General features: G+C 30.2%; 1 protein-coding gene across 2 annotated transcripts; it reads right to left on the bottom strand.

Annotated features, from left to right (window-relative positions):
- Positions 1-5,844: 5,844 nt before the first annotated feature.
- Positions 5,845-9,199, bottom strand: LOC105157137 (transcription factor bHLH79). Of its 2 annotated transcripts, none has more exons than XM_011073446.3 (6): positions 8,720-9,199; positions 8,016-8,213; positions 7,818-7,931; positions 7,605-7,673; positions 7,444-7,515; positions 5,845-6,135 (listed from the first exon to the last, which is right to left on the bottom strand). In XM_011073446.3, the coding sequence occupies exons 1-6, from the start codon at positions 8,996-8,998 to the stop codon at positions 6,007-6,009; spliced, it is 861 nt and encodes a 286-aa protein (XP_011071748.1). In that variant the 5' UTR covers positions 8,999-9,199; the 3' UTR covers positions 5,845-6,006. The 2 variants fall into 2 exon arrangements, with proteins under 2 accessions (XP_011071748.1, XP_011071749.1); XM_011073447.3 differs by having other exon boundaries at positions 7,866-7,931; positions 8,720-9,197.
- Between the last annotated feature and the right edge of the window lie 17,041 nt (positions 9,200-26,240).

Genomic DNA, 26,240 nt, shown 5'->3' with positions numbered 1-26,240 from the left:
AATTGTAAACTGAGGGGACGCAAAAGTTCTGTCTAATTTTCGACTTTTTCTTCTCATTTTGACGATACCTTTTCATTTATAAATTTAATTTTTAATAATCATTATGTTTTAAACATTTGTTATGTGATATTTTGTGTAAAATAGAAACTTTAAGAGAGCTACAACGAATAAATATTAAAACATATTAAAGTTGATAAATATATTTTGCACCATGCAGTTATTATAATTAATATCAAACCATTTATACCTACCATATATATATATATGTAAGCAAACTTTGTTTAAAAATTTAATTTTACACTTAGTAAAACTTTATTAGTTTTGGGTATCTATTGGATTATTACCATACAATTTGTTGAAATATAATGAATGCTGATAATGCAATTTATTATCATGTTATATGTAATTATTATTGATTCTATTTCTTGAAAAAATGTAATACTCTTATGAACATTTTATTGAGCGAGAATAAAACTTTTATTTATGTACATTTTGTACATAAATAACTAATAGTTGAGACAAATTAAAAACGAAGAATACGTGATGTATATATTTATAGGCTGGAGTTAATATCATAAAATTATCGGGTTAAACACTATATTAATATAATTTATTTAGTTGAAATGCATGAAAATTGTACTATATATTTATGTTATTTCTTTTTCTTTCTAATTTTTAGAACTGCATTGCATATGAGGATCTATTTTATACGTGACTTATTATTGTATAGAAATTAATTATTTATTTTTTAACAATTTCTATAAAATATGTAATTAGAGAATGTTTGCGGAAGTTCTAAAAAAATGCTTTTTGGTATTTGGCTAAAAAAGAACACTTCTGAAGGGTTTCGGATGCCAACTTCTGCTTCTAAATCTGTCAGAAAAAACACTTTTAAGGGATGTTTCTAGCTGCTTTGGTATTTTGATAAATAAATCCAACTTGTTTTGGACTACTGTACCATTATTCTAATAATTTCGATTAAAGTTTACCTTGATTTTAATAATTTTAATTCAAGTTTACCCTTTTTAATTTATTTTTAAAATTTCTTCATCTAAAGTTGATGTTAGAGTTTTTAAAATAATATGAATAATTGAACACCAATAAAATTTATAATTTTACATATTTCATACTTTGCTTTTTATATTATCTTATATTATTCTAATATCATAGAAAAATATAAATTAAATTGCTATGATTATTTTAACAAAAAATATATTCTTTTTTTGGCATTCATTAAAGATTATTTTTGTGTATGAATGGATAATCGTATTATTTAGTGGGAGTATTATTGAATTAAATATTTAATTTTCTAACAATACTCAATATTTTAACAATATAAATGCCAAATATTCATAAAAAATTAAGTATGAGATATACTAATTGAAGTAATATTTATTATTTTTTGAGAAAAAATAATTATTATTAACAAATGATAAGTACAAATATGAAGCAAATATAATACATATTTAACATGATGAGGATGAAAATGGGTTTTTTCCCAAGCACTACACAATTGTACTTAATTAGATCTACTTTTCATTTTTTTTTTTTTTTACAAACATTACTTATTTTTTAATTCTGCTACAACTTTCAACTTTTTCTACAAAAATCACTTCTCCAAAAATAAACACTAAAACGGGCCAAAACACAAAACCTTATTTTTTTTTTTGTAATTTGCACACCTACACTAGGTGTGCAATTTTAATTTTAAATATTTTTTTTTATTATTTTCTCTCTCTTTCTTACATCTTGTCGGCCTTCTTCTCTTTCTTTCTTTTCTTCTTTCTTATTATATGTATTATATATTATTTAATATATAATATTTGTGAAATGTAATTAATAATTAATACTAAAAAATAATTATTAATTTATGAAATCATTGATATTAAAGATATTTAATATCAATGTTACTTAGTTAAAATATGTAAAGCTTTTCTACCTAACGGAAATACTGTAGCAGATGCGTACACTACTGATAATATATCAGTACTACATACCTAATTCGTATTTTTATTACTTCAATTATCTATTAAAATTTATCAGTTCACATATAAAATTCTAATGAATGTATTTTCAACATGTTATATAGTACATTTAACTCTTGATTACAAATTTTTTCAACTTAGACCATTTAGATCTTTTGGACTTATAATTTTTTTTATTTCACTGAAATATTTGCTAAATTTGAAATTTGAGGACAATATACCAATAATACATACTTAATTCTAACTTTTTTATTTAAATTTTATATATTATGTTTTTTCATTTCAAAGATAAACTCTAACAAAATCATTTTGGAGACAATACTAAAATGTATTTAATTATGCATTAAAATTATAATTGTTATTTAAAATATAAAAAGAAATTCCTCAATAAAAAAAAATTACTTAACATAAATATATATAAAATATTTCACTAACAAACAAAATACTATATACATACACATATATATCCAAAGACATGATTTGACAATGAACAGTAACTCAAGTCTCCCAAATCCCAACATCAAACCTACACCACTTATTTTACACTATTTTATATTATCCAAACATACCATTTATCTCAAAACACATACTTATCTTCGATTTTTCTCTCTCTCTCCAAAACACCAAAACAAAAACATCCAAAACATTAATTGAAACATAATGAAAATTTTTTGCAAACACTCCCTTAACCTTTCTTTTATCCATTTTATGGTCTACACAACTCTTACATGTGTTTTGTCATTACAAAAAATATGAAATATACACTAAATCACAAAATCACTACAGCATGAAAATAATAACAGATTAATATTATTTACCACAGTCATATATAATTGATGCGAGAACTTAAATTTTGACCACTGATAATCAATATTTTCCGTAATTTTATCTAGCTTGTCATGCTTTTATTTGTAGCTATTGCTATTTGTAGGTTCGCTTGTAGAAACAACGGCTAATAATAGATGCACAACTGCGATTAATTAATATTTGTAAGTATTTTTTCTTTAAACCATAATAGTTAATAGCCAAAACGAAAAATAATGCATTTATGATGGCTAATACAAGAACACATTTTTGTCCTCTAATTAATTATTTTGGGTAAATTATGTTGGTATTTTCTTAAATTAAGTCTAATTATATAAATATTTTCAGTTTTTCGTGTGTTAATATAAATTACAACTACACCCTCAAGATTGTCCTTTTAGTATTACAAATGTCAGGGAGAATTAATGTAATTAAACCTAACTTAAAGGGTGTTGATGTAATTTACACTAATTATTTCATTTGGTTGTTGTTTCCTAACCATGAACAATTCCATAATTTAACAGGACTTTGAGAATTGTGTGGTTCTCTTCTGATCTTTGTTGGCAGCATTCCTCTTTGAAGAAAAATTCTTATCCAAATAAGATCTGCTCAAACCAACTCAACATATAGTAAATGTGATACATTTGTCATGTGATTGGTCACTTTTCTTAAAATGTACACTAATTACACAACAAATATATTACGTTTAATATGCAATTTGTTCAAATTTAATCATCCTCGATCTGAATTAAAATTTTCGATACTTTGATAATTTTTCTTTCTCCATCACCTATAACGCTGCTCTTCGTACAATTTCCATATGAACAAGTGTGGAAAACAGCAGAGATATGACAGGGAAAGATGGCAAATAATTATAATTTTCATCATTAGAACCTTATGTCAAATTGTTCCCTATCCAAAAAAAGTTATTGTACTCATTTATGTCAGATTATTCTCTATCTCACAAATTTATTGTACTCATTTTTTTTTAGGACGTACGACAGATCTGGAAATGAAATTCTAATTTTATTTTTAAATAAAATACTCTTAAAAATTATCATTTCGATTAAAGTAAGATATAATTACATCGCCCTCCTATGAGGGTTTGTGTAATTATACGTAGATTTCTTGTAGTTTGAAAATTTATATAAGATTTTTCTGATGCTATTTTCGTTCCAAATAGTCAAATTTCATGGAATTTGTTAATATTAGTGAAAAAAATGAAAGAAAATTCATATTTATCCCTGATTGACTTACTACTGACTTATTGCAGGTCAAACAAATCTTTTCTAATCAAACTACCCTTATAAGGATGTGAAGATATGCATCCTCACTTGTACAAGAGTAGTTTGTAAGAAAATATTTGTTTGATCTGTAATAAATTAATAATAAATCAATTGATAAAAAATATGAATTTTCATTCAATTTCATTTTCATCCAAAATTGGATGAAGTAAAACTCGATGTATATGAAACTCCTTCGGTGTCAAATTTTATTTTCATCCAAAATTGGGTGGAAAAGTGAAAGTATAAGGTCAAAAAGATAATAACGTATAATTTTTACTTTTATTTACTCTATTACCCATATACATATATGTATAAATAATTTCTCTCCAATTCTTTTCTCCTTCTTGCTGATAATACCGTACATAGTTGTCACAGAAAAAATAACAAAATCGCCGAAAGCTACTGCATCGAAGTCAACAATCAGGTAAACAATCTTGTTAGTAATTTTTATTTATTTAAATTAAATAGTTTAGAATAAATAAAAATACTCATTTTTATGAATATTTTTATTAATAGAAATATTCTTACTCTTATTTGATAAATATTTTTATTAATAAGATTCTTAAATTTTTGATATACTAAAAGTATATTTAATTTTTGCAATTTCAGTCCCTTTTTTCGTAGAAGTTCTCCCTTCTCACCGAAACAATGCATGTATATCTCACATGACCTTTTGAAATTGGGATTGCTGTTCTTATTGACTCATTTTTTTTTTTAGCATTTTTATCTTTTAACCTTTTAAGATAGTATTTTGGTTTTACATCTTTTCAAATTTTTGCAACTTTAGTCCTTTTCTTCGTAGGAGTTCATCTTTTTCACTTGTGGAGGTCAATTCCAACAAGAAAAGGGACTGAAATAGCAAAAATTTAAAAAATACTGGACCAAAATGCTACTGTACTAAGTTAAACGACGAAACGCCAAATAGCCTAAGTTATAGGACCAAAAATGCATTTAATCATTCTTTTACATTAATAAAATTTACCTTATCAAAAAAAAAAAAAGCATATATTATGGGTAAATTACAATGACCTTCCTTGAGGTTTGTCATAATTACGAATACCCATCGTTGTTTAAAAAATTATAAATACCCCCTAACATTTGATGAAATTATGTAATCCTTGGACGGAGGTACGAAATTGTCAATTTTGCCCTTACTGTATTTTTTTTATATTTTTTTTCATGAAACTTAAAAACTTATAAAAAATATCGAACAGGGTGGATGAAAATTTTTCAAAAATTGTAAAAAAAAATTATACATTTAGTTAAAAAAAATTTATAATTTTTAATCCATAAGGGCATTTTGGTTAATTTACCACAAAAAATAGATGAAAACCTAAAAGATTGAACTAATCGTTAGACGACTGTTAAAATCAGGGGGTATTGATAATTTTAACAACAAATGAGCATTCGTAATCATGCCAAACCTCATGGGAAATCGTTATAATTTACTCTATATGTTGCTTTACTGACAAACCGCAAGAGTTGATAAAAAGAAATTTATAACTTTTAACTTAAACAATCTAATAGTAATAAACTATAAATAAAAAATACTTTTGAACTTATTTTGAGCAAAAAAATCAATAAACACTTGAGCTGTCGCAAAAAAAAAATCCTGATCTGATTTATTGACCTGTTTTCTGGTTCTGTTCTTTGTTGCTGTGTGTAATCTTTCCTACTTGGCTTCAAAATTTGATTACAATGTCTAAGTCACTTTAATTTAATTTGTGTAGAGATACAAGTTAGGAAAGTAAGTTGTGTTAGATTCAATATCAGAAGGCAGATTTAAGACTATTCTTATAAATAGGTAATACAGAAATTATTACAATCTGGTAACTACTCTTGTACATGGGAAAGACTGCTCTGAGAATACAGAAGAAGTAACTCTGATTAAGAATACTGACGGTCTAAAATGGTGACTGCTACTTTCCCTGTCATGTTGCTCTTTCAAAGCCACTTCCAATCTGCATGTGAAGCCACTCCGCTTGTGATCCACGGGCGTATTCTCTTGGTGGTTGCGACCCGTACAACATTCCGTTGGGGTCGAATGTTGGTGCTGCTAACTGCAAGGCCATATTTCCAAGTTGGAATAAATAACATAAATGCTCAAAGAGGGAGCTCGAATATACTAAAGAATAATATCAACTTAGATAGAAGTGATCAAGAACTTGTTGATAGAACAAATTACTAAAGATACTACTACTAATGCAAGACAAAAATGTGGAAGTCCGATGTGACGATGACAGTTGCCAGAAAGTGGGAGATGAGTTGGTATACTGGTGAATAAAATGTCGTTCGTGCCTAATAAGGCTTCTTATGTTTACAGTTAGTAGCAACTTGATTGAGAGTAGAGCATCAAGCTACCATGTCAGGACACTAGGATTAGTACCAAATATTATGTTTTGTTCGACAGACACCAGTATAAAGTTGGCAGGTGGAACAAAAAAAGTGTTCTCAGATAGTTTCTCTTCTGTCTTGTCTACTCCGTCTTGTTGAATTATCAAAAATGACTTTTAAGTGACTATAATCCTAATACAAGATTAAGTTCGGATAAGTGTTCTTCAAGACATTTACGGTACTAACATATGTCAACATTCATGATAACGAAAAGTGAGCAACCTGTTCAGCCATTTAAAGATACATAGCACCAATAATAGAACACACTCCAAACCCCACTCAATCAGTGTTTTCAGTTTCCACAACTGACAGCGAGTCGAACTTTATTCTGGTACAACCATCAATGCTACATCATTTTCTGTTTGGCTTTCTGAACTTTTTCGCTGATAGCTAGTAAAAGAATTCACTGCTTTACCTATTCCATATAGCTTATGGAACCTGAGGGAAAATACTCGGGACGTGATCATTATTTATCAGGCATATATTTAAAAAGAGTTTCCTATTATCTTTAATATAATATTGATTTCTAATACTTGCAGAAAGCTACAGCATACAATTCTGCTAATAGCTTTTGTTTTGTAAGAAAGGGAATATGATGAGATATATGCCTGGTCATAAGTCATAACGTTTCGAGACGAGCGGTCATGAGATTCAAACTAAAGAAGCTAAATCCGAATCTAACTGCTTTTGTTGAGTATGAGTGTAATAATTAACATCCAAGAGCACCTTTATCTTTATATGTTCTATTTATGCAACTGTAGAACAAAACTTATGGTTAAACAGTGTAATTGATTATGTTCTATTCGAGCATAACATTTATTTAACTAAACAGGTATAACAGTAACGAGTACAGCTTCTTATCCCTTTTATCAGATGCAACTCATTTCTTATCTTAGCAGAAAATGTTCCATGAGGAAATTTTATGATCAACTGAGATGGTGAAAAGAACAAAAAGACATAACTATCTTACTTACATCTTTGGAAGGAAATCCTTCTATCGTGGGACTTAGCCTTGAATTAACTGCTTCAAGCTTCATTGATAAAAACTGTAGCAACCATTACAAAGAACAGCGTTAAACATATGCATGATACCAGACAGAAAGAGATAAACAAATGGTAATATGACAAGAGCTACCTCAACTTGCCGCTGTAGTGACTGGATGTAATTAATTATTTCATCAAGAACAAGAGCTTTTCCAATAACCTGAAGAAACAAAACATATCATATACTACTTGTTTTTCCAACAATTTAAATCCTTTTAATCAGGGCACCATATTCCATACTCCTACAGCAGACTATCAAATTCAATAGACCATCAAGAAGGACCTCAACAACATCAAATTGTACCAAAAACTTAGCGCACGAATCCAAAAAGGAGGGCAGAAAGCTGAAGACCTTGTTACATCCCGGAACCAAATCTTGGAGGATTTTCATCCTCTCACTGATCTTTTCTCTCCGAGCCTGAAACAAAGAACACCAATCAGAACTATGTATTACTGACGAATGCATACTTTAAAATCTCAAACGCGGGCAATCAAGAATTACTCTCTCAGCTAGACTGTGGCTATCAGTGGCTTGACCCCTTCTCGCTCTAACATGAATATAATCCTTAGGTGGTTCAGCTGTACTCTTCTCCTCGACGGGCTTGACACTGGTTCCCGAAATTTCTTCTGTTTCTGTTTTAGAGCCACCATTTTCATCTCTGGATCCAGACGATTTCATATGCTTGGGATCCGATTCATTCTTGGAGTAGGAAATAAAGTTAATACCATCAAAATAATATGAGACAAAATCATTCTCAATGTAATTGTCAGTGAAAAGGAAATCGGTAAAATTGAGCTTGAGGCTCAATTTGAAACTCAATAATGACCGGATATAATCATGTGACAATCTTAGCTGCAGCTAAAATATCTGGAAATGAAGTAATAATGAATTCTTTAATTACCAGAAGCAGAATACAGAATAGAAAATTAAAGAAACAACACAAGATTTTGCAGAAAGATGACGAGAATAAGCATGCGCCCCTCCTCTGGAAAACAAAAAATTCTACCAACCTTGATAAGAAAAAAAGTGTGGGAAATGGATTTTCAAAAAGAATCATGGATTAACAATGAAATTACTAAAATCGAACTAAATTCACAGACCAGAATTTAACAGTTCAGCTGAAAGTAATAGTAAAAAGTACAAGAAAGAAATGAAATGCTACTACTTCATAGGGAGAGAATGAGAGAGAGAGAGAGAGAGTTTACCAAATCTTGATTAGCACTACTAGTGGAAACAAGCTTAGAAGAGCTATCATCAAAGGAATTGGCAGCATCCCTTCTCCTCTTGGCACCGCCGCGGCTGCCGCTCTGCTCTGTCCCCGTGGATTCCTCCAGCGACCCATCTCCTCCGACAAGGCCCAAGCTCCCCATTCTGAGTCCGCCTCCTCCGCCGCCCGTCGGAAAAGAAAGAAGCCCAGCTAAGCTATACGAAGACGGGTTTGCTGCCGCAATAAATGATGCCTCGTTCACCAACGGCGGATCCATTTCTTGATTTTTTTCTTCACACCCAAACTTGTCGACTGTTATATGTAAAACTATATATATATATATGTGATGTGTGTATTGGAGAGTGAAGAGAATGTAGACAGTGTGTGTAGTGTGTGTACAGAAGGGGTGGAGTTATGGGGTTAATATAAAGAAGAGAGTAATGGCTACTCAGAGTGAAAGTGTAGTGCTGCTTGCTTGCTGCAATTAAGAGAGAGAGAGAGAGCGCACAGAGGAGGACTCCATAGTGCGCCTGGCGCGTACGTTAGCAACGCCGGTGCAACATTTTTGCCATTTTGAATTTTCTGCTCTAAAATTCTACCCAAGTTGGATTCGATTAAATCTGAATCAATTATATAGTAAAAGTGTAATATACTTATTATTGATTGATATATAATTAAGTGAAAGTGATCAATTACATAACAAATGTGATATACTTATTATGTGATTGGTTTGATTCGACAAAATTTGATCCAAATAAAAAGTTTGCCAAATCATGTTGCCTATTTTGCTCTATGTGATATATACACATAAAATATATAAAAATTACGTTATTTATTTTATTTTAATAAATTTTGGCACACGTAATCAGTATATATTAAATGAAATAACGAAAAAATCCAATCGGGATAAATTGTATATAACTATAGCGTGTATTTGGGAAGTCGAAAAATGCCTCTATATTAGAAAAAAGAGATAATTACGCTCTAATTTTTTGAGGTTTGGTGTAATTATATATAAATATCTTATTTTTTTAGAAAATAATATTTAATAATTTTAAAATTTGCTTTCATCTAAATAATAGGTACCTTCAATAGTCAAAATTCATCGAATTTGTTAAAATTAATAAAAAAAAAGCTGAATCAAAATCTATAATAAATATTTTCTTACCAAACTACCCTTATTCATATTCGCACAATAATGTATGTGATAAGTATATTTTTACCTTTATAAGGGTAGTTTTGTCAGGAAAAAAATATTTGATTTTCATTAAGTCAATCGAGCTAAATATGAATATTTTTTCAATTTTTTTGCTAGTACCAGTAAATTTTGTGAATTTCAACTAACGAAGTGATTTATTTATTAGAAGAATCAAATATAAGGTAACTAGATATAATTTTTCGAAGTGTTTTCTACATAAAATTACAGCTAATATATACCTTATCATTAAGGGAGAGCACATCTCCCTTTTCCGTCTGCTCTTTTTTTTTTTTTTTTAATATCTATATCTGTACTATATATTAAGGGGAATACTTCTTTGGTGTCTTTTTTATTTTTTATTTTTTTTTCCGAATCCCCCCACTAACTATTAAAAACTATTTTTTTTAAATAGTTATTTTCTTACATAATATTTTATTTATTTTCTCTTACTTTAAATCTTATTTATTTGTATTGTAATTATTTTCTTATTATAATTTTTTCTACAACAAAATTTCTAATTAAATGATATTTAAGTATTGTAAATTTTTTGTGCATTGAATGTGCCAAATATCTTTAAAAATTACATATGAACTTAGGCCGGCGCATTTTAGCAACGGGTATTTCCTCGGGTTGGCGAGAGTGGATTAGATGAAGCGGCTAGATAGAGAGTGCGTTACACAATTTCCGATACTCGCTTGCGCTGAAAGCCACGTATGTCTTCCTCAGCGAGTGTAGTTACGTTCTCCGTGGTCGCGTTCGTAGTGGAACAACTTCCTTATTCGGGTATTGTTTGGATCTCAGATTTGGGTCTCACGCGACTTTAATAAGTAATAAATCGCTTTTGCTTAGGACTTTGTTAAATTATTTCCCCCATTATTAGTATTAGTGTGCATAAATCGTTAAAAACACAATAATATTTACATATTTAATTTTAATTTATAAAAATTTAAATCTATAAATTTTTTAATATTTTTCCATAAATTTTTCTTGATTAAATCTTAAGAGAAATCAAAATGTTATAAAATTAAATACAGGGTAAATTACATTGATACCCATGAAGTTAGATTTAAATATACAAACACCTACTGTCCTTTGTAGAATAATAAATACATCCATTGAGGTTGTAGTTGTAATTATAACTACACCTCTATTCAGAGTAAAAAACCTACGCAAACACCTTTCGAAAATCATTACACTGACACTCCTCGAAAGATTTATCTATAACTTAAAAAAATATATATATATAAAATATTTGTGTATTTTAATTTAATTTAATGGGTGTCAGTTCAATTTACCCTTGTTTGAAAAAATGAATTGATGGAATAATGCTAAATGGATAATTTTTCACATGAAAGTCGAGAAGGGCACTTTGTTTAGTTTAATACTCTTGTTTGTTTGAAAAATTATAAGTACCTGTAAATTAAAATAAAAAAAATAATTATGTGGTTCTTAGATGGTGAGGTAAAAATTACTACTTTACCCTTTTTTTTTAAAAAAAAAAGTAAAAGATTTGAAAATATATAAAAAATTATGGGTGGGTAAAGTAAATATTAATTCATTCAGAATATTAGTTCATAAAAGTATTTTATAAAATTCTAAAAAATATATAAAATTATAATGCATAATTTAAAAGGACATTTTGGGTAGTTCACTGTAAGAATTGAATGAAAATCTAATGGAATATTGGACTCGTTGTTAGACGGACGTTAATATCATATAGGTATTTGTAATTTTTCAAACAACAAGGATGCATTTGTAAATATGTCAAATTTCAAAGGAGATGGTTGTAATTTAATCTAATAATAGTAAGGAATAATTATATCTGCATTTCTGATCTGTGATTTGTTTACAGAAACCACTCTGTCTTTTGAAAAATTACACATATACCTACTAGAAAAGGTCAACGTCATTTGCACAAACTACCCCTAACCACTAATACAGGACCGATTCAAAATAAAGTAAATAAAAAATTAAAGGTGATTAAAGTAGATATCCCAATTAATAACTCAAAATAAAGGTGGCGTAAGCATATATGTTTAGCTATATTTGCTCCTTTCAATTATAAGCCAAATATATCTACAGACATAATATCAAATAATTTAATCCCATTGATTAAAACAAAATAATAATAATTTTATTTAAAAAAAAAGATAAATTATGACAAGTTTCTTAAAATTTATCGTAATCATAAATGCTTACTTATTATTTAGATTTGTTGTTGGATTTAAGTTAACGTTGAAGGGTACTGAAGACATTTACAATGAGGCTTAACTACACTTAGACCCCATCTGAAAATGTCGACTATACTTTTTTTAAAAAAGTTTTAAAATTACACTCACGCCTTCTTTAAAAATTCGTTGTTTACACCTCATCCCATTTCGTTAAAATTTGGATGAAAAATGCTGATACTAGCAAAGTAACTATATAAATTTTTAATTTTACTCCTCATTTAACATTCTCATGTAATAATTTTATATTTAAAAAGGAAAAAAAGGTAATGATGTTGACATCGCTCATTCATATATATATATATATATATATATTACATTTATTCCTTTATAAATACGAAAATATACTTGAGACTGTTAAATGAGAGGCAAAATTGAAAATTTATGTAATTTTTTTTGCTAATATTAACATTTTTCGTCCAAACCTTAAACGAAAAGGGGTCAGGTGTAAACAGAGAATTTTATGAGGGAGTGCAAGTGTAATTTTAATTTTTTTTTTTGGGCAGGGGAAAGTCTAATATTGCATCTTCATAGAGGGTTTAAGTATAATTAACCTTTATAAATACAAAATTTTAGAAAAAAATTATTGTAATTTATTAAAATATACATACATATATATATATATATGTGTATATAAATAAGTGAGACATTAATAAATTGGCATCTTTGTGAAGGGACTACATAGTTAATGAGAGAAGGTTTTCAGTTTCACAGAAACCTAATCCTCTTTATTATTCTCTTCCCACAACACCTCTTTCCCACTCTGCCTAACTTTGCCTCACACAACATAGTTCTAAGCAAACAATTCTAGCAATTAGAGAAAGTCCATCTTCAATCATTCCCAACATAGAAGTTCTATTGTGACCCTCTCACTATTGTTCTCAGCTGCAGTAGTTGAAGAATCAAGATCATATTCACATATCTTTCACACTAGAGAAATTAAAATAAAAAAATAAATAAAGTTTTACGGCTTTAAAGCGTCTCAGATGTAGAGTTAAATTTAGATCAGTGTAGTGTAGACGGAAAGCTTTTTATGAGTATAATCTTTGTTTTCTACACAGGTACAATCTTTCGAACTCAGAACATCTAGCAGGAAAGTTTGAGTTCTAACATCACAGACTGTTCTACAAGGATTACATTTTACATTTACGTCCCCTAACTTATGGTCTGTTTACACAAACTACCCGTGAAACGTCAGCATCATTTACACAAACCATCCTTGCTTTTGAGAAAGTTATACATAACTACTCATACTTTTTGGCTGTTAATGATGAATTATATGATTATGTAAAAAAAAATATAATTCTATAATAGCAGACCGTAAATTAGGAAGTGTAAATATAATTATCCGTCTATATGATATTGATGAGATAATAAATGTATTTTTAGTATTTTTGTAGCCAATTCATTTAAGAATTTTTCATTTAGAATTTTCTTGGTCCACTGGGAAATGGGCACATAAGGGGTGATGGCTACTATGAGAGTGACTAAAACCTCACTTTTAGGTTTTATGCTTTATTGGGTAGTTGACACATGTCCTAAAGCTATGGGTTTGGTATAGGGGTTTGTGACTATTCTATTCTCATTGGCCCCCCATTTCATTTGGTCCATTACATCCAATTTAGGACACATGAAATATGATGTGCCCACAAAAGTATTTCATTGTTGCATCAAAATGGCAAGTGAGAATATATATATGAGATGTGGTAGACAACACTTAAAACAAAGGTTGATGGTGAGTGGGGCTTTTTTTTCAAGCTTTTTCATCTTCAACAATGTCAACTTTTGATTGGTTGGGTAAGTTTTTAAGGATAAATTATATCTATATTCTGTACGATTGATTTAATTGTTAAAACATTCATATATATCAGATCGAAATAGTGAATACTCAACTTGAAGTTTGCCCGTCTTCCAAAATTATTCCTTATAAAATTTCAACTGTAATTTGTGTTATGAATTTATCAGTCAAATTGTGAATATGTGCAGAAAAGATGAAAAGAAAGACTGCTCCAAGACACAAGGCTTATGTGGCTCGGAGAGTTCTCTTACGTTTATGGTTGCTCAAGATCGATTTCTATTGTTTCGAGTGAGTTACGATGAAAGATCACTCATAAACTATTTAAATTAGGACATTTAGAAAGTAATATAAATTACAATTTTACCCATGGGTCCTCGATCCCTAGTCTGGATGTATTATTAGGTCATTTTGACGGATAAAAATGCCCTTCGAATCAAATTGTGTAATGTTTCGAAAAAATTACTGGGCTTTTATGTAGAACCCCTGCATCACCCTTTCCATTCTAATTATGCACTTAATTGCTAACGTGTAAATACTGAATCACAGTTTAGACAACTATGTTATATTTTTTTTTTGTAATAACTCACCGTATGAATCTTAGTGTAACTTCTTCATACACTTGGTATGAGGAAAGATTTTCTAGAACTTACCCTTGTTATATATACAAGGGATAATTATATTTACCGCTCTTGATTTATGACTTATTTATATAAATTACTTGTATTTTTTAGATAATTACACATACACCCATCAAAATATTATTATCACTTACACAAATCACCCCTTATTTTTTCAAAAAATTACACACATCCTTTAAAAGTATTAGCATCAATTCATAAACTATCCCTATTTTTTGGTTGTTAGGGATAGTTTCTGTGATTATGCAAAAGATAGGATGATTTGTATAAATAAATCATATATCAGGGGTGTAAATATAATTATTCCTGTATATAAATTGGGGAGTGAAAAGGTAAAGCAAAAACTCATCTTAGTTCCTTGAGTCCAAATGTACAACTTTTTGACAAAGTTTATTGCTTTTTTGACAGGAAATGTCAACATTTTCCCAAGATAAGTGGATTATAAAAGTATAAAGGATAGATTATAATAGGGCCTTTTAGAAATTTATCATAATTATAAATACTTCATTATTGTTTAAAAAGTTAGAAATGCTGTCTTAAAATTAATGACAATCTAACAAATATCCCTTCATGACAGCCCATTATAAGGAGTATATATTAGGCGATTCTCGTCAATTTCAGAGAATATTTATAAATTTTAAAATAATAAAAAATATTTATAATGTTATAATGAATTTGAGGATAAGACGTTATAATTAGGGGAAATGATGAATAAAGTATAGAGTGGGCAAGTTTTTTATTGCCCTATGCAATTTTTGAAAGACAGTTTTAGTCCATATGCACTCATAGGGGTAAAATTGTCCGAAAATCTAGCAGAGGACTCAAAGTAAGCAATTTCATAACTTACTGGATCTAAACAAAAATGAACATAATTATCGGACTAAAATTAAAATTAAGCATACTTAGCGGACTAAAATAATATTACTTTTCCCTATTAATATAGGGGAATAAAGTATAGAGTGGGCAAGTTCAGAGTTTGACCTAGAAATTGGATATATATATATTAGAATTCGAGGGCCATGAACTACACTACTTAGAAACTCGAGTTTAAAGACCATTACATATTCACATAGTGTTATTACGGTACTTTTCTGTTTTAATAAATTAGAACAGATATTTTTTAAATTTATTATAATTATAAATATTCCATTATTATTTAAAAAGTTATAAATATCCCTCTTGAAATTATCGATCATTTAATTATGACAATGGGATATTACGAGAGAGTATTTATTAGACGATCGTTGGTCTAGATGGATATTTATAATATTTCAACAAATAAAAAAGTATTTATAACTATAACAAATCTTAGAAAAATATGCTGTAATTTATTCATTTTTTTTTAATTTTTAAGTGGGGGTACGGTGGGCTTATTTACTTTATTAATTCATACTCCAAATTTTTTGACAGAATTGAATTTTTTTTTATAATTAATTAAGTACAAGACTTGTAATTTTTTTAGTAATTTCAAAGCGGAGTTGTTGATGTGATCCATGACTCCAAGCTTTTTTTTAAAAAAAAATATTTATTATTATTATTATTAATAAATTTAAATATTTTATGAATTATAATCATAAATTTAAAAATTTATTAATTAAAAAATAAAGCAACTATTATAAATTTTACAATCAATACTCCTTTTTTAATATTAAAATTTATTATTTTCTATGTATTTTAAGCTAACAGCTATAATCTTTCAATTAAGTAGTCGTCCGAAGGTACAACCAATTGGTCTATCAATTCAAGGCCAAAACTCAAAATCTTTATTAGTTTATTACACAGTCACAAGTAGGGTGTTCAACAAAATCGTCGGGCCGCCCAACTGAGCGGCCTAACCCAAATCGCACCCCGCAATATAAATTGATATCGAACAATAATAACAATTACGGTATTTTTTAGGGTAAAATACACTTCGCCCCCTGTATTATTTATCATGTAACGTTTATCTCTTTAAACGAACAAATGTAACACTACCCCTTGGCAGGACAAAAAATTCCCTTCATGCCTTGAACAATTATATTATTTTCAATATATATTAGTATTTTGCACATTAAATCATCATCAAATTATTATTTAATTATTTTTTTAATAAGTAAAGAATTTACATAAAAAATGGAGTATAATTCAAATATATATAGTAGATACACAATAAAATATAATACAACCAATAACTCATATATGCTTCTTAAAAGAAAATGACAAATATAAATATGCTTAACCAAAAGTTAAATATTTTCAGAAATAAATAAATAAATATATTTTAACATATTTTTTTAAAAAATAAGTTAAAAGAAACTGATAGGTAATTATTCATTTTTATCTAACAGAATAAATAATTAATAACTTAATTTATCACCAAATTAATAAAATCTTTTTATGAAGTTTTTTTGTGTTATTAGTTAACTTTGAGTCTGTAAAAATAATAAAATTCAAACTATTTAACTCACTAATTATATTTTATTTTATTATAAATAAAAGATTTTTTTTCAATTAAAAAAATTTAATTAAAGTTAAAATACAAAATTACTAAAACAAAGAAATTCTTTGAACTAGATATATATATATATATAATATAATATAAGCGCAATATTTTCTATTTTGTATAAGTTTTTTTGTATATTTTTAATTCAAAATAAGGACTATTTTCACAATCTTATTAATAAAAAAATTGATAATTTTTTTTATATTTATTTATATTCTTCCACAATAAATATATAACCATATACAAGTATTTATTTTAATACATTGTAATCGAAATCACATATCCCTACAAATCATTTGCACAATAATGATAATAAACAAAATGCCCTTTCACTGTGTTTGTTTTTAATTTTTGACTATGGAAAAGAGAATAATTAAAAGGGATAATTACACTAACCTCCCCTATTATTATGGGATTATACAGATTCCCCCTCATACTATGAAAATTACACAAACTTACCTTCTTGGTTTATTACCATTACAAATTGGCCCCTCCATCAGTCAAATCAACTATGGATGCTGGTGTCAGCCCAAATATTTATGTAACCTTCCTATTTTACCCTTGGTTAGGATTTTTATAAATTATACTGACCAGAATACCCTTGAGGGTGAATTTGTAATTTTTTTTATAAAAATCACTCCACGTCATTTTAACACCACCACACTAATTCTTTTGTTGTGTTGATAATATCTTAAGTTAATATTCTTTTTTTTTCTTTTTTAAGACATGATTTGTTGGTTTATATAGTTTATTTTTATTTATAATATATTTTAAAATATAAAAAATTATTTATTACATACATGCAAAAACACCGTGACACTACTGCTAGTATATCTTAAAAATAAACCTAATGCAGCTGAAAATTCTGATATCGCAGTTTTCTTACAGCCCAATTTTGTTGTCCCACTTCAGACTTGAGCAAGTGGGCTTGGGCTAAGGATTCTAATTCAATTAAGTGATTAGTAATATTTGGGCCTTAAAGCTTGTGATTAAATAATAGTCCATTCCATTTAAAATCATAAGTTGAAGCTAGGTCACATATATTTTAGAGTAAATTAAAACGAGCTTTTCAGGATTCTACATAACTACATTGTATGCTATTACTATTTGAATAATTATCAATACCTCACACAATACTTGATAAAATTATATAAAATCCTTTGATGAAAATTTAAAATCAATATTTTTAGAACCAATCCGACTCGGTCGATTCAACTGACAATCGACCATATGTCTAGGCAGGTTACCAGGGCCAAAAATGGTAAGGCCAAGATCAGTGCCGACCGGTGAAAACCAGTAACCCAAGAACTGGTCAAAAATCGATTTGGCCATATTTTTTTCAGTGAAATATAAATTTTGTACAGCTCAAGCTTTTTCATAGTTATAGCATAAAATGCTTAAATTTGGATTATACTCTTTTAATCTACGACATTAAGATTGAGTTAAGCTTTCCATATTTATATCCTAAAATACTTAAAACGTGGGTTATATTTTTTCGATGTGGGACAATTAGCTTAGTTTAAGCTTTTTCGTACTAATAGCCTAAAAGGGAAGCAACCAAGCATTCAAGTTTCAAGAGTTTTGTGGGGTTTTAGATTTTAACTTTTTGTTAGTTTAATTTTGTTTTAATTTGCTTCCTCTAAAAGGTTTGTTGATTTTTTATTGTTAATATTTTATAGATTATATTTATTAATAAATTGTACTATTTTTTATAAATTGGTGTTGTAAATGGTATTTATGTAATTAATTCATAAATCATGTATTAATATGCTACATATATATACATGTATATAATATATTCCTGGTCAATCAATTTTTTTAATTTGGTCTGACCGATCGAAGCAGTGACCCAGTGAATTCAAAGCATTGTTTGAGAATATTAACTTTGCCCTTACTGTATTTTTTTTAAAAATTATAGAAAAAATACAAACAAGGTGGATGGAAAGAAATTGAAATATTATAAAAAAAATAATTGTCCACTTACTCTATAACAAAAAACAAAAACTTTTAAAAAATAAGTAAAACTATAATTCATAAACCATACATGCATTTTGGTCGTTCAATATAAAAAGTGGATGAAAACCTAACACAAACTAATAAATTGGGCTAAAAACTAGACAATTGCTAAAATTAAAGGCACTGATAATATTTCAAACAATGAAAAAGCATTTCAAATTAGGCCAAATATATATATATATATATATATATATATATAACCCATCATTATTTACCTATATTTTAAGACCTTGGGTGAAATTGTCCTCTTCAAACTGAGATCATTTAAGACATTTTTCTCAAGATTTCCTGATAATCAACATGTGGAAGTGGGCTTGATTGTTTCTATATATATATATATATTTGGGGTCAACTATGGGCAATAAGAAACATTTCTTGGTCCCCTTCATGTCGTGGAGTGTAGTTACAATACTTAGAAATAGTGACAAGAAGTTATGTACTTGTGTCCGTGACACAAGCAACCCAAACCACTGTCGATAGTAGGGTTCGATTTTACTCTAAATTTAGAATTACAGTTTGAAAAACAAATCATTAAAAACAGTTTGATTCGATTTGGTTCAGGTGGTTTTGGGTCGGTTTAATTTTTTTTATCACTCCTAAAAAATTTTGAAATCCCAGATATATTAAAATTTTTCATTGGTGCAATATATAAATATTGATAGGACACATACATGTAAAAAGGCGAGCAAATTTGGTATTACAGAACTCGATTTTACGTATGTAAATACGAAAAGTTCTTCTCCTTCATCACACAAAATTTCATTCTTCCTCCGAAAACTTGACGGTTTGCTTTCTTAGAAAAATTTCATAGTTGCTGCAAGTGTGAAATTTTTTTCCTTCAGACATATATTATTTCTGGGATTTCACCTTTTTGAATTTTTTTTTATTTTTTTGCATTTTATAAATAATTTTCCTAACTTGATAAGGGGTCCAACAATTGTATATCACTAATATGCCTAAAAAGATAAATATATGAGGGTTTTAATTTATTTCAGATGTCAGTATTTGAATCCTCAAATAATTAGAAATTGGTTCTCAAAGTGGCTTTTCGCACACAATAATTTTACCGACTTAAGTATTGAAAAGTTATTGTTGAAATTAATCTTCCAAATTCTAACCATGTATTGAGTACATGACATAGAAAAAAAAGTGACTATTGATTACAATTTTAATAGCTATGGACTAAAAAATCGTAGTAAATAATTTTTACTAACCATGGGAAATAAAATCGATGCAAAAATATAGATTTTTCATCAAGAAAACGTTATTTGCCGTGGCTAATAGCCATGGTAAAATAAAATCATGGCAAATATTTTAGCTACCATCGCAGATATCACGGCCAATAGCCATTGCATGGCGTGGTCTATAACTATTTGTTACGACTACTTATTTTTAACCATGATTAAATGTTACATTTTTTGTAGTGAAATCTTATCTCCGAATTTAGGATATAACGCAATTTGTAGTTTATCTTAAATAGAATTATATTCTAGGATTGTGTTTTAACTTTTAATTATTAAAAAAAATAATTGGTGAGAAACCACATCCACTTTATAACTTTACTTTGTTTTTATATAAATAAATTCACATATCCAAAATCTTATCCTCAAAATTAAGATACTAATTTAATTTATATTTCTTAAATAAGAATATATTTTATTTTGTAATTATTATAAAAATAGTGAATTGATTAGAAACCTAATGTGCTTTGAATTAATTAAAAAATTAAGCTCATATATTTATTTAATTCATCTATGCATAGGTTAGAAAATTGCGCAATCAATTAATTTAAAGTTCGAAGCAATGCACAAATATACACACATATATATTGCGAAATTACACTTTTCGCCCCACTAAATACGGGTCTCCACCTTTAGTCCATGGTTTACCGATTTGACATATGTAGTCCCAGAAACCCTAAAAAATAACTTTATTTAACAAAAATAAAAAAAAATAACTTCAAGATAAATATTAATTTTTTTTATTTTTATTTATAAGTACTCGTACTTTTATAATATCTTATTATAAAATTTAAATTATATCAAATTAATGAAAAATTATTCCACACATTGCCTTCCTTTCTTCAAAGAGGCGTTTTTTCAAGTTTTTAAATCGCATATTCTCCTAATTATATAGTTTATATTTTTTTAATAAATATTAAGATGTTAATTAATTTTATTTAATTACTTATTAGTTACGAATAAATCTCTTTATTATAACTTATTTACGCAAATCTATTATTATATGAAAATTATACAATTGAAATAACAAAAACGGAAGAAACGTAAAACAAGGAAAATAACTCACACTTTTATAATATACATAAATATATAGTCTAGAGTGAGGAAAAAAAAATTATATTTTAGCGCCAAATTTTTCCCTCCATAAACAAACTCCAAGGTCTATAGACTATTTGCCCCCTCCTACACTCGTTGAGTCATTAACGAACAACACATAGTTGGCTTGTGCAGGTCCTGTTAATACTTAATGGCAAAGGTCTAACAGTGTCACTTTTTTAGAGTTTTGAGATTATATATTTTTAACTTGTATAAAAAATTGATACCTTTTATCTAGTGGAACCAAAAATACAATTTCACCTATATATATTGAATGATGTCCTAAAATATGCAAAATCTATGAAGGAACCCGACATGAAAAAAGGCCCAAGAAGGATTCAAGGTCATATGCGACCAAAGGAAAAGACCTCAACCCCCTAATCCGTAGTAGGGGCCATTGAGTGAAAAGGATCGAGGAGGCCCAAAAAACTCACGGAAGGCCCAGGAAGGTTGTTGGTCTGGTAGCCACATCAGTACTTGAAAATTCCCCCCCCCCCCCCCCACACATGGCCTAGCTTTAGGCGGACAACTCGGAGGAATGGCAATCTCCCTGCCATGGAGGACACCCAAGAATCTAGGAACAACGTTGAACCATGTAAATCGTTCCCTAGGAATGTAGGAAGCTTTATATCAAGAAAGAGCCTTTTTGGATCGGTGGATAAGTCTTCAACAGTTAAGGATCCAAAATGGAGGTTTCCTGCTGATAGTTGGAATTTATCTCTTAGCCCAAAGGGAACGAACTCTCTCAGACAAGGGGTAAGGGTTACAAAAATGTCCTCTCCCCTCAGTAAAGGGTAGCATTTTCTACACACATAGAAATGTTATTGCACAAATACTGTGGCACTAAATAATTATCCTACTTTACGCTTTCTTTTCAACTCAATTCTTATTTCTATCGTCACTTACTGAGTTGAGCGTCGGAGTATTAACGCATTTTTGTAAATCCCTTTTTCAAGACTTGTGAAAAATTAGACTCAAATATCTCAAGGTGGATGTACCTAAACAAGCAACTTTTTGCTCGTATCAAATAGTATCGTCCGTGGGAATCACAGAATTAAGACTTGAGATTCATGAAAGTACTTAACATCGGGATGAAGAATCAGAAGTCTGTTAACTCTCAGGTTGAAGAATTACATATGGTACTGAGGGCATCCTTGGCCCCTACTGGTCGCCTAGCGGAAGAGCCTGTGGATCTGACCCCCAACAACATTTCATCAGGCGCTTCCTCTGGGAGTCTATTACTCATCCCACTGGAAACGATGCAGCAAATGATTGCGGTGACAATACATGCACACAGCTACTTCCCAAGTGCCCCTAGCAACTCCCCCAACCATCGAGAACCCTAACTCGCTATAGGAGAAAAACCTGGCAAACTTGTCTCAGGACCCCTTGCTCAGCGAAGAGAGGCCAATCCCCACCCATGGAAGCATGTCTTTGATTAATGGATAGCTCGGAGCATCTCCAATGAGGACTTCGAGCTCTGCAGCACCACGTCCTTGGAGTCCACGACTGACGAAATCCTTTCTAATTGTTGAATCCCAATTATGTGGAGTACGACGGCTCCGTGGACCCTTAGAGGCATTTGTCACGATTCGAGAATGCAACCCTTCTTCACCGCTATACTGATGGTGTCAAGTATTCATCACTATGTTTGCTCGAGCGGGTCAGCAATGGTTTAACCAATTATTGTTTGGTTCAAACCAAACTTTTCAGGAGTACCACTCTATTTTCCTTCATTAGTTTTCTAGTAGTAAGTGACACCGAAAGATGAGCATGAGCCTCTTCTCCGTCTAGTAGAAAGAGTTGGAGTTCTTTAAGCTATTCCAGAGGTGTGGGCTAGTGCCTTCTCATCGGGATTGATAGACAAAGGCTTTTTAAATCTATGGATAAAAAATCGGCATTAAACATTGGCAGCCTCCTATGGCGGGTAGAAAAATATATCAACACGTGGGAAGCTCGAGCCTCTAAGAAGGAAGGCCAAGAAAAAAGAGAAAAGACAGCAAGGAAAAAGGTTCTTCTATGAAACAAAAAATGGAGTTTTTTAGACAAGTCCCCTTTCTAGAGGGAATACCCCTCATACACTCCCTTGAACGCACCCCATCACACAAGCACCGAAGGAGGTAGAAGGTAAAGGATTATAGCCTGGCTGCAAACTACTAAGTATATTCTTTCTTGCCTAGGTCAGACAAGTTCTGACATCTCTATAACTAGTACGGACATAAAAAGAGGAATTCCGACACCTGAAAAATGAAATAGAAATACTTATCCAAAATGGTGACCTAAAGGAGTTTGTTTGTAGGGAAAAGGACACAGGGTACTGGTCCTTATCAAAAGAGTAATGCCCTTAAAGGAAAGGTGCATGAGAAATCCAGCCTAAACCCCTAAGAGGGGAAGGTCACAAGCCCTCAATGGAGAGGTGCCCTGAGGAATCCAACGCCCCACGTAAGGGGTCATGGTATGATAGTAAAGGATCGGTGGGAGGAGACTCCCACATGGCTCGAAAAACCCAAATAAGAGAATTGGAAGGAGAATTATATATGAAAATGTTGGACATAGAAACAACTATTGACCCCCCATCATTTAGTTCGGATCTACTAAAAAACATGGGTTGACTTCTCTTCACAATGATGCTTCAATTATCACAGCCATGCTAGCAAACTATGAAGTTAGTCAGACATTCATCTATTTGGGAAATTCGGTTGACATCCTCTTTGCGAGAGCATATGATCAAATGCAACTGGGAGATACTCCCTTGGAAGCTGTTGGCACCTCCTTGTACGGATTCTCAGAGAAAAAGGTCTGCCCTAGCGAGATGGTAGCTTAACCCCTCTAGCTAAGGGAAGAGCCTTGAAGAAGGACGTATATGATGAAGTTTCTATTAGTGCATGGACGTCCCCTTCGTCTAAAATGCGTTACAAGGAAGACCACACTTAATACCTTCAAAGAGGTGGTATCTACGTTCTATATGAATATCAAATTCCTTATCCATGGAGGAATAGGGAAAGTAATAAGTGATCAACTATAGTCCTGAATATTATGTTGGAGCCTTTTGCAAAGAATAAAAGTGAGGTTTCCCGTATCTTCATCAAGAGGAGTCCTGGGAATGTAAAGGGAAGGATCCTATACTTGAGGAAGGATTCGCTCCAAGGAAGAACCCCCACCAAATTCCATCCGATGGAGGACTGCTAAACATCAAATTAGTCCCCGGGCACCTGCCAAAACCACCATGTATTGATTCCCGATTAGAGTTAAAACCAAAGAGGAATTGGTTCTCTACCTCCAATTCAACATTGTTATATTTGCATGGATGCCCCAAGATTTGGAGGCATTGGCCCAGGGGTGATTATGCATCACCTCAATGTAGACTCTTTGATGAGACCCATCAACAAAGAAAAAGACACTTTGGCCTAGAGAAAGATAATATTGTACAATAAGAGGTGGATAAATTATTGGCAACCAACCACATTAAAGAAATTAGTTCCACGAATGGCTATCAAGCATAGTACTAGTCCAAGCCAAAGAGCAAATGGCCTTGTTTGGACTTTGAACACCTTAACAAGGCCTATCCCGAGGACTTCTATCCCCTCCCACGAATTGATCAGTTAGTTGACTTTACCTCGGGGCGTGAGCTCCTCAACATGATGGATGCCTCGCTGGTGTCATCAGATAATGTTGGCCCTTAAAGACCTTAAGCAAGCCAGTTTCATTACCTCCTCAGGGGTTCTTTATTACATTGTTATGCCTTTTGGACTCAAGAATGCCTGGCTATTGACGAGTACTTGCAGATAAAATCTTACGACCCGAACTAGGAAGGAACATGGAAATATATACGGATGATATGCTGAAAAAAAAAGTAAAAATGTAGGTGATCATGTAACAGATCATGAAGAAACATTCGGAGTCCTAAGAAAGTATAGAATAAAAACATAATCTGGCCAAATGTGCTTCTTGAGTAAAAGGCGTTAGATTCTTAAGATTCATTATGATGGAAAAGGGTATTGAAACACACCCCTTCAAAATTAAGACAATATTGAGTATGAAGGCTCCCTCTAACATCAATGAGGTACAACGCATGCTGGAAAAATATAGGCTCTCAGTCAATGTATTTCCAAATCCGTGAAAAAGAGTTTGCCTTTCTCTAAGGTCTTGAGTAAGGCTAAGAACTTCGAGCGGGCCCGAAATGCCAAGGCTCTTCCGAAACGATGTTCATATAATTTGTTTTTCTTCACAAAAGAATTAAAATGAGATGATTATTAATAGTATAGCATTTAATACTCTTTCCACTCGTCCTACTATTTATAACATTTCATCCAAAATAACCCAACATTTAACACTTTAAAAAGCATTAACTCGTCCAAACATCTCATTGGATAGATGTTTATAAATTTCTAACCATCTTGTAAGGCTATTGATGACCCCTGGCCCTCGTGGAATATTTTTGTTTCAACTTATTGCAATTAAATCACACAGTAAATGGAAAAAGAAAAATGACATTGTAGGGTAGCAGCTGTCACATTTAGACATTACAGTTAGAATATAAGTAGCTAAGACAGTTGTATGTTGGGTGGTAGTTTTGGTTCATTTATTAATCTAATCTACTCTAACTATTGTAGGAAAAGTTATCCACAAGGTGAACATTAAAATGAGTTAATTTTGTTATATTTATTCTTTCTTAGTTATTATTATTAAATTAAAGGGTAGCTTATTAAAATACGTTTACACACGTACATTATTTTTATTTATTTTATTACCCATATACATAATTTCTGTTCAATTCTTTTTTCCTTCCCTTTGATAATGTCGATACATAATTTTTTTAGCAA

This window comes from Sesamum indicum, linkage group LG3 (genome assembly GCF_026168435.1).
Source record: "Sesamum indicum cultivar Baizhima isolate 11 linkage group LG3, ASM2616843v1, whole genome shotgun sequence".
NCBI classification, from domain to species: domain Eukaryota; kingdom Viridiplantae; phylum Streptophyta; class Magnoliopsida; order Lamiales; family Pedaliaceae; genus Sesamum; species Sesamum indicum.
Note: the sequence above shows the minus strand (reverse complement) of the source record. Positions and strands in the feature narration are given on the sequence as shown.